This window comes from Oncorhynchus tshawytscha, linkage group LG28 (genome assembly GCF_018296145.1).
Source record: "Oncorhynchus tshawytscha isolate Ot180627B linkage group LG28, Otsh_v2.0, whole genome shotgun sequence".
NCBI lineage: Eukaryota > Metazoa > Chordata > Actinopteri > Salmoniformes > Salmonidae > Oncorhynchus > Oncorhynchus tshawytscha.
The window spans coordinates 4,540,269-4,553,871 of NC_056456.1; the positions used below are offsets into that span (position 1 = coordinate 4,540,269).

At 43.8% G+C, this 13,603-nt stretch overlaps 1 protein-coding gene across 2 annotated transcripts in view; it reads right to left on the reverse strand.

Moving 5' to 3' along the window:
* camsap2b (calmodulin regulated spectrin-associated protein family, member 2b) overlaps window positions 1–13,603 on the reverse strand; it is a 72,950-nt gene that overhangs the window by 18,386 nt on the left and 40,961 nt on the right. For both annotated transcript variants that reach the window (XM_024390892.2, XM_024390893.2), the window contains exons 3-6: window positions 13,309–13,497; window positions 12,364–12,453; window positions 6,783–6,924; window positions 2,698–2,837 (exon numbers count right to left, since the gene is read on the reverse strand). In XM_024390892.2, the coding sequence (XP_024246660.1) occupies window positions 2,698–2,837; window positions 6,783–6,924; window positions 12,364–12,453; window positions 13,309–13,497 (561 nt within the window). The remainder of the gene's footprint in view (window positions 1–2,697; window positions 2,838–6,782; window positions 6,925–12,363; window positions 12,454–13,308; window positions 13,498–13,603) is intronic.

The following is a 13,603-nucleotide window of genomic DNA, read 5'->3' on the forward strand; positions in this document are numbered from 1 at the left end:
CCCAGAGCCATACAGTACCAGAGGCTGTGGTATAGCTAAGCCCAGAGCCATACAGTTCCAAAGGCTGTGGTATAGCTAAGCCCAGAGCCATACAGTACCAGAGGCTGTGGTATAGCTAAGCCCAAAGTCATACAGTACCAGAGGCTGTGGTTCAGCTAAGCCCAGAGCCAAACAGTACCAGAGGCTGTGGTTCAGCTAAGTCCAGAGCCATACAGTACCAGAGGCTGTGGTATAGCTATGCCCAGAGCCATACAGTACCAGAGGCTGTGGTATAGCTAAGCCCAGAGCCATACAATACCAGAGGCTGTGGTTCAGCTAAGCCCAGAGCCATATATTTAGAAATAAATCCTAATCAGACTTTCCTTTGCTAATGATTTTCACACACCTAAGAGTTCCTCAAGGCACACCGGTTGAACACCAATGACTAATATACTCTTCATGAGTCATTCTTGCCAAAAAGTAATTTAAAACATCTACCCTCCCTGTCCTTTTATGCCCCACTATGCATCATTACCCCATTTGAAAATAAAATATGATCCCTTATTGATGCCACGTGTTAAATCCACTTCAATCAGTGTAGATGAAGGGGAGGAGACAGGTTAAAGAAGGATTTTTAAGCCTTGAGACAATTGAGACATGGATTGTGTATGTGTGTCATTCAGAGGGTGAATGGGCAAGACAAAATATTTAAGTGCCTTTGAACGGGGTATGGTAGTAGGTGCCAAGCGCATCGGTTTGTGTCAAGAGCTGTAACGCTGCTGGGTTTTTCACACTCAACAGTTTCCTGTGTGTATCAAGAATGGTCCACCAACCAAACGACAGCTAGTCAACTTGATACAACTGTGGGAAGCATTGGAGTCAACATTTAATCCTAGCAAAAATTCCCTGTCAGTTAAGATCATCACTTTTTTTTAGGAATGTGAAATGTCAGAATAATAGTAGAGAGAATGATTTATTTCAGATTGTATTTATTTCATCACATTTCCAGTGGGTCAGAATTTTTTATACACTCAATTCGTATTTGGTAGCATTGCATTTAAATTGTTTAACTTGGGTCAAATGTTTCAGGTAGCCTTCCACAAGCTTCCCACAATAAGTTGGGTGAATTTTGGCCCATTCCTCCTGACAGAGCTGGTGTAGCTGAGTCAGGTTTGTAGGCCTCCTTGCTCGCACACACTTTTTCAGTTCTGCCCACAAATGTTCTATAGGATTGAGGTCAGGGCTTTGTGATGGCCACTCCAATACCTTGACTTTGTTGTCCTTAAGCCATTTTGCCACAACTTTGGAAGTATGCTTGGGGTCATTGTCCATTTGGAAGACCCATTTGCGACCAAGCTTTAACTTCCTGACTGATGTCTTGAGATGTTGCTTCAATATATCCACAAAATTTTCCGCTCTCATGATGCCATCTATTTTGTGAAGTGCACCAGTCCCTCCTGCAGCAAAGCATCCCCACAACATGATGCTGCCACCTCCGTGCTTTACGGTTGGGATGGTGTTCTTCGGCTTGCAAGTCTCCCCCTTTTTCCTCCAAACATAATGATGTTCATTATGGCCCAAAAGTTATATTTTTGTTTTATCAGACCAGAGGACATTTCTCCAAAAAATACAATCTTTGTCCCCATGTGCAGTTGCAAACTGTAGTCTGGCTTTTTTATGGTGGTTTTGGAGCAGTGGCTTCTTCCTTGCTGTGCTACCTTTCAGGTTGTCGATATAGGACTCATTTTACTGTGGATATATAGATACTTTTGTACCCGTTTCCTCCAGCATCTTCACAAGGTCCTTTGCTGTTTTTCCGGGATTGATTTGCACTTTTCGCATCAAAGTACGTTAATCTCTAGGAGACAGAACGAGTCTCCTTCCTGAACGGTATAATGGCTGCGTGGTCCCATGGTGTTTATATGTGCGTACTATTGTTTTTCAGGTGTTTGGAAATTGCTCCCAAGGATGAACCAGACTTGTGGAGGTCTACAATTTGGCTTATTTCTTTTGATTTTCCCATGATGTCAAGAAAGCAGGCACTGGGTTTGAAGGTAGGCCTTGAAATACATTCACAGGTACACCTCCAATCGACTCAAATGATGCCAATTGGTCTATCAGAAGATTCTAAAGCCAAGACATCATTTTCTGAGCTGTTTAAAGGCACAGTCAACTTAGTATATGTAAACTTCTGACCCACTGGAATTGTGATACAGTGAATTATAAATGTAATAATCTGTCTGTCAACAATTGTTGGAAAAAATGACTTATGTCATGCACAAAGTAGATGTCCTAACTGCCTAAACTATAGTTTGTTAACAAGACATTTATGGAGTGGTTGAAAAATTAGTTTTAATGACTCCAACCTAAGTGTATGTAAACTTCCGACTTCAAATGTATATTCTACCTCCATAGTCAACACCCCATTTCCCTCCCTACCCAACTAACCAAGTCTTGGCCCCTCCCATGTCCCCCCAGCCTCCCTCCCTTCTGCACCCCCAACCCTCTGTCCTGTCCCCCCAGCCTCCCCTCCTGTCCCCCAGATCGCTGTCCCACACAGCCTCCATGACCCCCAGACCTATTCCCCTGCCCCCATAGCCTCCATCCTGTCCTCCCAGACCTCTTCCCCTGTCGCCCACAGCCTCCCTCCCTCCCTTCCTATTCCCCCACCCTACCCTACCCTGTCCCCCAAGCCCCCTCTATTCCCCATGGTCCTACCTTGATAGAAGAGTGGGCATAGAGCATGTCCTCCAGGGAGAAGTGGCAGCAGTGGTTGAGGTTGTCCCTACCGAACTCCTGCACCAGCTGCAGGTTGTACAGACTGTCAGCCAGCGACATGGTCTCCTTCAGACAGATATCTGGAGGGGCGGGGAGAGGAGAGAGCATAGGGGCGGGGTTAGTGTTTCTATCTTCAGGGGTTGGATTTGCATGGATTTGTTTTTTTATGCAATTGAGAAGTGCACTGGTCAGACTTTTTATTTATTTTTATGATTGTTATTTTATTATAAATGTTCCTTTTATAAAATACTTAGTATTATTTGTAGTGTTTAGCCAGAATAATGGTCAGAGGAGGCAAGGTTTGAAGGCAGGGGAGAGTACACAGAATAACAGAGATGGTGATGTCATGATGGGGAGAGCCCACGCAGACTAGAACGAGCTGAAGAAGGATTGGACAGTGATGTCATCAGTCTACCAGATTCTTCAGGAAGTACAGCATTTCCACAATGGGAGCCAAATGGAGCTTTCATTGAAATGGAACTGAATGAAACGATTGTCACAGCTGGGTCACATGTACTGTTAAAAATGGCCGTGTTCTAGAATATTCCCTCACTATCCAATCCTTCTTTACAGTATCTCATTCTAGCACACAGAGATATATATATATATATGACTGGACACTCACAGAAGGGGAGTGGCAATGTTTATCTTTAAAAAATAACAGTCAACGGTTGTCCTCTGTCTAAAGGACTGTGCTGCTGTCACATTACTGAACAATCACATCTTCGCCTGGCCCTGGGGCATTTTTAGAACAGTGGGTGGAGGCTGGATCACTGGGTACTGTCTCAACAGACTCCTTCTCCCTCTCATGTTATGGAAATCCCTCAGGTTTAATCCTTTAATAATAATATTTAGCAGACACTTTTATCCAAAGAGACTTACACATATTTTTGTAGGTATGCGTTGCCCCAGCAGGATTCAGAACCCACTACCCTTGGCGTCTTCTATTGACACCATTACCATTGAATAACATGTGTCATGGAATAAACCTGAACCTTATGGACCCTTTTGACAGTATTGATGAAATTGTAAACATTGACTTCATCACTAGGGGCTAATCTTCTTTCCAACAGCATTTTTTCACATCATATCTACTGTGCAGGATAGTGGATAAGCTATTCTCTCTCTGTATGTGTGTGTGTGTGTTAACTATTCTGTGTTGTAGCTAGTCTAAGCTAGTCTGTTAGACTGCATCAATGGTGATAAGGGGTATTCCTGTCAGTTGGAGTCATATCAGGGTCAGGGGTCATTGTCTCAGAACGGATCGGGAGGTCAAACTGTCGGAAAAATCACTGTTCAGTTGTATGTACAGAACCAGTCAAAAGTTTGAACAGCGAAGACATCAAAACTATGAAATAACACATATGGAATCATGTAGTAACCAAAAAAGTGTTAAACAAATGAACACATTTACATTCATTTAGATTTAGATTCTTCAAAGTAGCCACCCTTTGCAGACGACACAGTAGTAGGCTTGATTACCAACAACGATGAGACAGCCTAGAGGTAGGAGGTGAGGGCTCTGGGAGTGTGGCCCCAGGAAAATAACCTCACACTCAACATCAACAAAACAGAGGAGATTATCGTGGACTTCAGGAAACAGTAGAGGGAGCACCCCCTATCCACATCGACGGGACAGCGGTGGAGAAGGTGGAAAGTTTTAAGTTCCTAGGCGTACACATCACTGACAAACTGAAATGGAGGCTGAAGAAATTTGGCTTGTCACCTAAAACCCACACAAACAGCCTGGTACGGCAACTGGTACGGCAACTGCACCACCCACAACCGCAGGCCTCACCAGAGGGTGGTGAAGTCTGCACAACGCATCACCGGGGGCAAACTATCTGCTCTTCAGGACACCTACAGCACCCGATGTCACAGGAAGGTCAAATAGATCATCAAGGACAACAACCACCCGAGCATCATAGGATCACAAGCATCACTATCATCCATTAATATCTCATATGTATATACTGTATTCTATACCATTTTACTGTACCTTAGCCTATGCCGCTCTAACATTGCTCGTCCATTTATTTATAAACTCAGCAAAAAAAGAAACGTCCTCACTGTCAACTGCGTTATTTTCAGCAAACTTAACATGTGTAAATATTTGTATGAACATAACAAGATTCAACAACTGAGACATAAACTGAACAAGTTCCACAGACATGTGACTAACAGAAATGGAATAATGTGTCCCTGAACAAAGGGGGGGTCAAAATCAAAATTAACAGTCAGTATCTGGTGTGGCCACCAGCTGCATTAAGTACTGCAGTGCATCTCCTCCTCATGGACTGCACCAGATTTGCCAGTTCTTGCTGTGGCACCTGCAAGTTCCCGGACATTTCTGGGGGGAATGACCCTAGCCCTCACCCTCCGATCCAACAAGTCCCAGATGTGCTCAATGGGATTGAGATTCAGGCTCTTCGCTGGCCATGGAAGAACACTGACATTCCTGTCTTGCAGGTGGCATTGTCATGCTGGAGGGTCATGTCAGGATGAGCCTGCAGGAAGGGTACCACATGAGGGAGGTGGATGGCTTCCCTGTAACGCACAGCATTGAGATTGCCTGCAATGACAACAAGCTCAGTCCTATGATGCTGTGAAACACCGCCCCAGACCATGACGGACCCTCCACCTCCAAATCGATCCTGCTCCAGAGTACAGGCCTCGGTGTAACGCTCATTCCTTTGACGATAAACGCTAATCCGACCACCACCCCTGGTGAGACAAAACTGTGACTCGTCAGTGAAGAGCACTTTTTGCCAGTCCTGTTTGGTCCAGCGACGGTGGGTTTGTGCCCATAGGCGATATTGTTGCCGTTGATGTCTGGCGAGGACCTGCCTTACAACAGACCTACAAGCCCTCAGTCCAGCCTCTCTCAGCCTATTGCGGACAGTCTGAGCACTGATGGAGGGATTGTGCATTCCTGGTGTAAGGGGGGGGTGGGGTTACCTTTATTTAACTAGGCAAGTCAGTTAAGAACAAATTCTTATTTACAATGACAGCCTACCCCGGCCAAACCCGGACGATGCTGGGCCAATTGTGTGCCCTATGGGACTCCCAATCCCGGCCGGATGTGATACAGCCTGTTAATTGAACTCTGTGAAGAATTTATTTCGGCTGCAATTTGGTAACTCTAATGAACTTATCCTCTGCAGCAGAGGTAACTCTGGGTATTCCTTTCCTGTGGCGGTCCTCATGAGCCAGTTTCACCATGGCGCTTGATGGTTTTTGCGACTGCACTTGAAGAAACATTCAAAGTTCTTGAAATGTTTTGCAATGACTGACCTTCATGTCTTAAAGTAATGATAGACTGTCGTTTCTCTTTGCTTATTTGAGCTGTTCTTGCCATAATATGGACTTGGTATTTTACCAAATAGGGCTATCTTCTGTATACCAACCCTACCTTGTCACAACACAACGGATTGGCTCATAGAAATTTCACAAATTAACTTTTAACAAGGGACACCTGTTAATTGAAATGCATTCCCGGTGACTACCTCACAAAGCTGGTTGAGAGAATGCCAAGAGTGTGTAAATCTGTCATCAACACTTTTTTGGTTACTTCATGATTCCATATGTATAATTTCATAGTTTTGATGTCTTCACTATTATTATACCATGTAGAAAATAGTAAAAATAAAGGAAAACCCTGCAATAAGTAGGTGTGTCCAAACTTTGGACTGTTACCGCATGTCTAATGGTTAAAACAATATAGCTGTTGATACTACTGGTCATTGTTTCCATTTACAATCATTTGTTGAGCCCGACGATGATTCTGTGCCCAAAGAGTCCCTCTGTAATACTTATGCATAATGTAGCTATCATGTTTCTAGAAAATATATAGTTTGCTGTGAATGAATGCCCCTATGCTCATCAGATTCTGGTCAATCCCTTGTGTAACGGCAGCCTAATGTACTTACCATTCTGAGTGTGTGTGAGCTATAACAGATGCTGTTACTGCAAACTATTAGTATAAAGTAGGCCAACCAGAGAAGGCTACAGGTATGAAGTGGTACCTTCCAGTCTGACAGACGTTGGGCAGTAGAAGTGGACGAGTGCGGCCAGGGCACAGCCATCTGTGTTGTCCTTTAGCAGATTGTCCACCAGGGGGAGGGAGGGAGCTAACCTCTGCTTCGCATGCTCCCTCCTATAGCGCGCCTGCAGCCATGGCAACAACAGAGAGAGATTACAGGTCAGTGATATACAGTTAATCTATGGAATCAGAGCAAGGAGAGGGATGTATGGGGATGTATATATAGGCTCCTCACACACAAATGTACACAAGCAGTCTTTGTCTTTGCATAGATGCACAGTCACGCCCCCCCTCTCTCTCACACACACACACACACACACACACACACACACACACACACACACACACACACACACACACACACACACACACACACACACACACACAGTAGTTTAGTCTGGGGTTATTCAAGCATTGGAGGGTTCAGACTCAACTAAACAGGTAGTGGGGTGTCGCTGCATGCAAAGAAAACCGACTTTGACAGATCGACCAACGCCATCTTTATAGGGGAGAGGGAGAGGCTGACATTGTCCTCTACGGTAAAGATCCTGTATCGTTGTCGAATGCAAAAAAACAGTCGGGCACCAAGGCTACACTTCCACTAGGTTTGGAGTTCGTGTACCGTAATTACACTAAGGTGTGACTGAGTCTGAATGTCCCTATATCATCTAGTGATTTACACTAGTCTCATGTTCCTACATTAACTGTTACGACCAGATAAATCTCCTGTGCTACAGTATCCAACCAATATAAATCTCCTGTGCTATGGTGTCCTGCAGTGTTGACTGGATGGAGGTAAGATTAGGTTCGCTGATCTGATCCAGGGTCACTTTGTGTTTTCACCCTTAATGATTTTGGTAAGGATAAGGGCAGGGTGATGATTTACAGTTTAATAAGCTGTTCTGACAGAGGGAATACGTTATAGTTGTAGATTTGTTTCTCTCAGAGCCTATAAAACACACTGGTGCTGCACCAGTACAACAACTGGTTCCCCTCTCTGCTCCCAGTCTCACCTTTAATAAAAGGAACAGGCCGGGCATCCATTACTTTCCTAGAAGAAAGAGTGGTCCCATTTTTCAAACAGAGAGAGGAGAGCATAAGTTGCGTTTTGTCTGGTGTGTGATTCAGCATTTTGTGTGATATAGTGGGTTGTTTACGTATGCTTGCACTGTACTAGCATTGAGGTGCAGTATGAGCATCTCTATACAGATGTTATACAGCCGTTCTAACACACAACATGGGAGGTAAGAGGGAAGGAACAGGGCGGAGCATCATTGGAGGGTAGGGGTGGGTTAGGGGCTGCACGTGGGTTAGGGTACTGGTAAGGTATGGGGGAGAGGGAGAGGCTGATAGATGGACTTACAGGTACCAGTCTCCAATACCATTTGTCTGGAGCCTTGAGATAACAATGGACACGATGCCAACAAGAGGAAGAGAGGGGAAAGTCATTAGGCCTAGGAAGGCTCAGGTCTACTGTATCCACACACATCATCCTGTGGGACATGTTTAAGTCTTTTTGACTTTTTTATTTGATTGAAATCATTGGTTCACGTGTCAATTAACTTCCCACAGTGGTCACAGTGACTCTTCTCCATCCAGACCAACGAGCTGCAGACGTATGGAGCTGCAGCTGATAGACTCCCTATGCATCCTACTCAATATCAAATTACCCAGCAGCTACTGTGAGTGTCTCCTTTGTCACAACTGAAAGAGTCCCCCCCCCATCACTTCACAACACACTCTCTGTCATCAGATCAAGTTCAAAGACTCTTCACAGTCACACACACGGCCCTTAAATTGAGACGGTCTGAGGCTTTCGTCTGAGAAAGGGATTGTTGTCTGTATTCAAGCTGTGACACTAAATCGACGCCCTCGTCCGCTTCACAAATGGAACCCTATTCCCTATCTATTGCACTACTTTTTGACCAGGGCTCATAAAGGCTCAGGTCAAAAGTAGTACTCTATGTAGGTAAAAAGGGTGTCATTTGGAACGTAGCCACTCTTTACAGTGTGGTCTGTTCAGTGAACAGACAGCCCTGTCTGTGTTGACCCTGATAAAGGCAGTGATAGAGAGAGTTGGTTCTGACAGAGCATGTGCTCCAGCAGTTTATTAGGAGCATACAGTTCTTCTCTGGCTGAGGCTAACAAGCACGTCAAGGCCTCCCTTCATTTTTTACTTTGAAAAGGGTAGTATGTGTGGGAAGGAAGGTATCGGTGTGTGTGTGTGTGTGTGATACGATCTCTCTCTTATTATATCATAGGCACAGTAGTAACTTTTTGATAAAAGGTCGTCTGATGTGATTTAGCTCCTGATGTAATTGTGCGGCTTCTCAATAGTTCCCCAGCTTAACAGAGTTAAGTTCTGATCACAAGATGCTTACAACATTTGCCAAAGGAAACAGTCAAAGGAAATGTATGTTTACCCTTTATTTAGCCAGGTAAGTCAAATGATTTTTCCAGGGAAGTTCCCAGGTAACACAAAGTTCTGAGAACCATATGTTTCTTTGAGCAGTGGTTCAGTTGTACATTCGGGAGGTGCCAGAACAAAAAGTGAGTGCCAGAGGGGGTGACCGGAACGCATAAAAGAAAAATCCCCTTTATAATAAAGCACTGCATAAATATCATGCATTTGCATAGAGCAGTAAGAGGCGCTTCCAGACATTGCACACATGGGGACCATTGTTAATAGCCTAGGGTCAGGGGAAATGTGTCCATTTATAAACGCATTTCATGCAGTTTTGCGTCATTTCACATGACTGGAGACTTTGGCAGAATCTTTAATACCGCCCAAAATGATGGAAATGACAGGCTACTATGACACTGACAAACTGAACATCTGAGATCAATAAAACCACCGTGTCTTGTGGAGACACATTTTGTAGGCTGCAATATGAGGAGGAAATTATAGTCCTACAAATGCTTTCCAGTTTCACTGACTCACCCAATGATGCGCAGATCACTCGCCGGTGATGGCCGATGCGCTCGTGCCAAAAGCCTCTCTTTCTCTTGTTTTACATTGTAAAACAATATTTGGAAGTTGATCAAATATTTTGGTAGCAGACAGATTAGTCTTCACTTTTCAGCAGGAGCCATTTGCTTTCCAACCTGTGTTTTTTCTCGCAATTGTATCTGAAATACTGGGAAAGGCCTGTTTTGTCTGCATGCTGTTCACTGACAGATTTGCAGTGAGCTGCACACAATTGGGCTGCACACAATCCACAGCCAGGCTTTAAAAAATATACGTTATTGATCCTCTGTGGCTAAATTACAGGCCTTCTCATGGTGTAGTAGGCTATTCTGAATTACTTCATTTCTTTCTGACCAGACAGTAGTTATTCTATAACTTTAGAAAATTCATTTCAATTTATCAGGGGTGCTGAAGCTCTGATTCTATAAGGAAATAAATGACCAATGCTGGAGAGATGAGAGTTGTAGACTCATGTCTATCAGAGCAGAGAGAGGGAGAGAGATCGTATAAAGTGAATCTCATTCTCATTCAGAGATACAGGCTCGCTTCTTACACAGTCACGGCCAGGCGTTGATCTCAAACGTAGGTTGCAATGTTGCGCAAACCATAAGCCTGGGCCGACCCAACCCAAATCAACTCTTAGAATATCAGGCCCGGACTGAAAACCGACTTTCTCACATGAGGTTTTTTTGGCGGTTGGCAGGAGAACAAACAAAGAGGCAACTCTTAATGAACTGATCAGGGTTTGGCTTTGGAACATTCTCAACACATTTAAGGAACTTAACAAAAAAACATACTTTTCTTGGTATTTCATTCTTTTAAAAAAATGTTTCCTAAAAGTTAAAACATAGTTACATTTAAATTACATTTTGTTATGGTGAAGTACATTTCAGTACTTCACCATAACCTTTTGTACAGGGTTCCTCATGGTTTTATTTAATGCCATGTTCTCAAATTGTTCTGAGAATATTAGGAACATTTTCCATAAAAACCACAAGAACATTTAAGTTCAGAGAATGTTTAAAAAAATGTTATTTAAAACATTTAAAACATTTCGTTCTCAAAACATGAAGAAAACTTTTAGTAACATTCGAAGAATGCTCCAAGAATGTTATTTAAAACATATACATTCCGTTCTCAGCATCTTGAACACACTTAACTGTCTTGTTAAGTGTGTTCAGGTGTGTTGGCTGCGCCCACTAATTGGCCCTACCTGATGTTAATGAATGCGTGTTTCCTTTGAAATGAGGTCTGTTTGAATAGACTAAAACAACTATGTATGTGTAAAAAAAAACATGGCATGGACTAATTCTATGGATAGAGAGCAGAAATAGGTTAAAATACCACTGATGCGTGTCACAAAAACTAAATGTGTTTGCATGTTTCCTATCTGTGCTTGGAGTTCAACAAAGTGAACCAAAATAAGCTAGTAGTGTTATTAACAGTGCTATCGAAAGTTTCAGTGAAAGTTTTTTAAGGAAGTTATTCAAAAACCTCCAAATAACCTAAAGTGTTATTAACGTTCACAGAGCGTTAATAAAACCTTGCGGGAAAACTGTGAAGGAACAAGAGTAAAACGCTCTCAGAACCTCCCTGCAAACTAAAAATAAACCTTCCCAGAACATAGCCACTTCTGTTGTCAGATTTATTTTTCTAATAGTTTTTCTAGTCAGGAAACGTGCTAGCTGGGTTACCACCTTTTTTGTGATTATATTCTTTGTTATCACAATGAGTTGACTGTTTTTCAATGAGGAGATTTGATCTGGCCACTAAAGAGCATTTTAGGTTTGATCTTTGACCTCTCAGACAGGGTCGTGACTTGACACAGGTCACTGTGGGTGAGATGAGGACTCTCGTGTCTCTTTGTACTGTCAGCAGTAGACCAGAGGGATGACTCAGAATGTCACATAGGCCTTACATAACTAATGTCCCTTCAGTGCAGTCTGTCCCACTCGATCTCTGTTGCCCTCTCTCTGTCTGTCTGATGCTCTCTCTGTCTGTCTGATGCTCTCTCTGTCTGTCTGATGCTCTCTCAGTCTTGCTCTGTTCCCCCAGTCTTTTTTCCACCCCTATCCCACTATTTGTTGCCCTCTATTTTGCTCTTTCTCTCCCCTTTCTTTTTCTCGCTTGCTCTGTGTTGTGTGGGTCTCTGCTTCTCTCTCTCTCTCTCTCTCTCTCTCTCTCTCTCTCTCTCTCTATCTCTCTCTCTAATAGTAGTGCAGCAGAGTCTCTTGCCAATATCTCTATACAGCTGACATGACACTGAGCTCATCTGTTCTTCTGTTAGCAGGGGAAATGTGTGTGTGTGTGTGTGTGTGTGTTCGTTTGTGTCAAAGAGAAAACGAGAGCGAGAAAGAGAGGAGTGAAAGTGGCAGGAGCGAGAGAGAGAGCAAGAGAGAGACGGAAAGAAAACAATATTCTGCAGCTGTATGTTCAGTTCGTACTCGTGGAGTTGGAGAGGTTGGAGAGGGACCCTTGCTGTTGGGCGTGGGAGACCCTGTCCAGACTGTTATATCAGACCATGTCAACAGAGGCCAACGAGGGAGAGAAGTCAGAGCGTGTGTGTCAGTGTGTGTGTGTGCTTGTCAGTACTCACCCTCTGTGATGCAGTAGCTGTGCTCTCAGGGCAGGAGCTCTCTCTCAACCTCTGCTCCTCCACCAGAATCTCCCTGAGGTGCTCATTCACCTAGTGAGAGTGAGAGAGAGAGAGAGATTGGAGAAAGAGAATGGATATTATTGAAGGTCACATTACCAATAAGGAATAAGGGGGAATGAATGCAGAGGTTTTGTTTTTGTGTGTGCAAGTGAGAAAGAAAGAGACCTACTACAGTCTCTCGTGACAGACTAAACATTCTTGGTGGCAAGATTAAATTTACCATAATGTAGTTTTAAAAAACAGTCCTATGACTTCCATCATTCAGCCCATGAAAACATTGCAACCTCTCATAACCTCATAAATGATGCGCTCTAGCTCTAAGCCTTGTTGTGAAGTTGTACATGTACAACACACATAAACCAAACTTCATGAGGGAAATAAAATAGTTCTCACTCTCACTAGATCTCACACCTAAACTATCGCCTACGGTAGCCTATCAAAACACATTTCCGGTAAAAAATATATCTATATATCTTTTGAATAGTTAAATCTTACTCCTGAGAGGAAACTAGTCAAATTAAAATCCCACATCTGTGGGCATGTGTATTCATGTCAATATTTGTGTTCGTCCATCCTCATATGTCTGCATGAGTGTGCATTTTTCCGTTTCCTTTTGTAAGCGTGTGAATCTGTGTGTGAAGCATACGTGTGTGTACATGCGTGTCTGCATGTGTGTATCCGTCTGGCCTTGGGCTCGCAGCAGGGAGGAATGTTGTCAACAAGCTCAGATGGTAGCTGACAACACGGAGCCAGAGTGTGTACTCTTTAGGATGTAGGATGCTGGGACATTACTAGGATGCCGACGGGAGGTACGCTAGCAACATTTAGCATCAATACTAATGGTGTGTGTGTGTGTGTGTGTGTGCGAGCGTGTGTGTACCCTACCTTGTTGATCCAGGTGGTGACTGCGTCCTCTGTGTCGTAGGGCAGGTCCCTGATGTATCCGTCGGGGTGGGAGGAGAGGTCATTGGGAGGGGAGGAGAAGCGGTGGACGCAGGCCATCACCCGCTCCACACTCACCATCTCCACCGTGTACGCCATCATCAGAGTGTCTATTAGGGCCAGGTGGGAACTCTGGGGAAGGGAGACGGTGTTAGAAAGGTCCATGTTGGTCCATGTTTTCTCAGAGACGGGTGATAGAATGGATGCTCAGAGAGGACACCATCATCAATGTTTCACA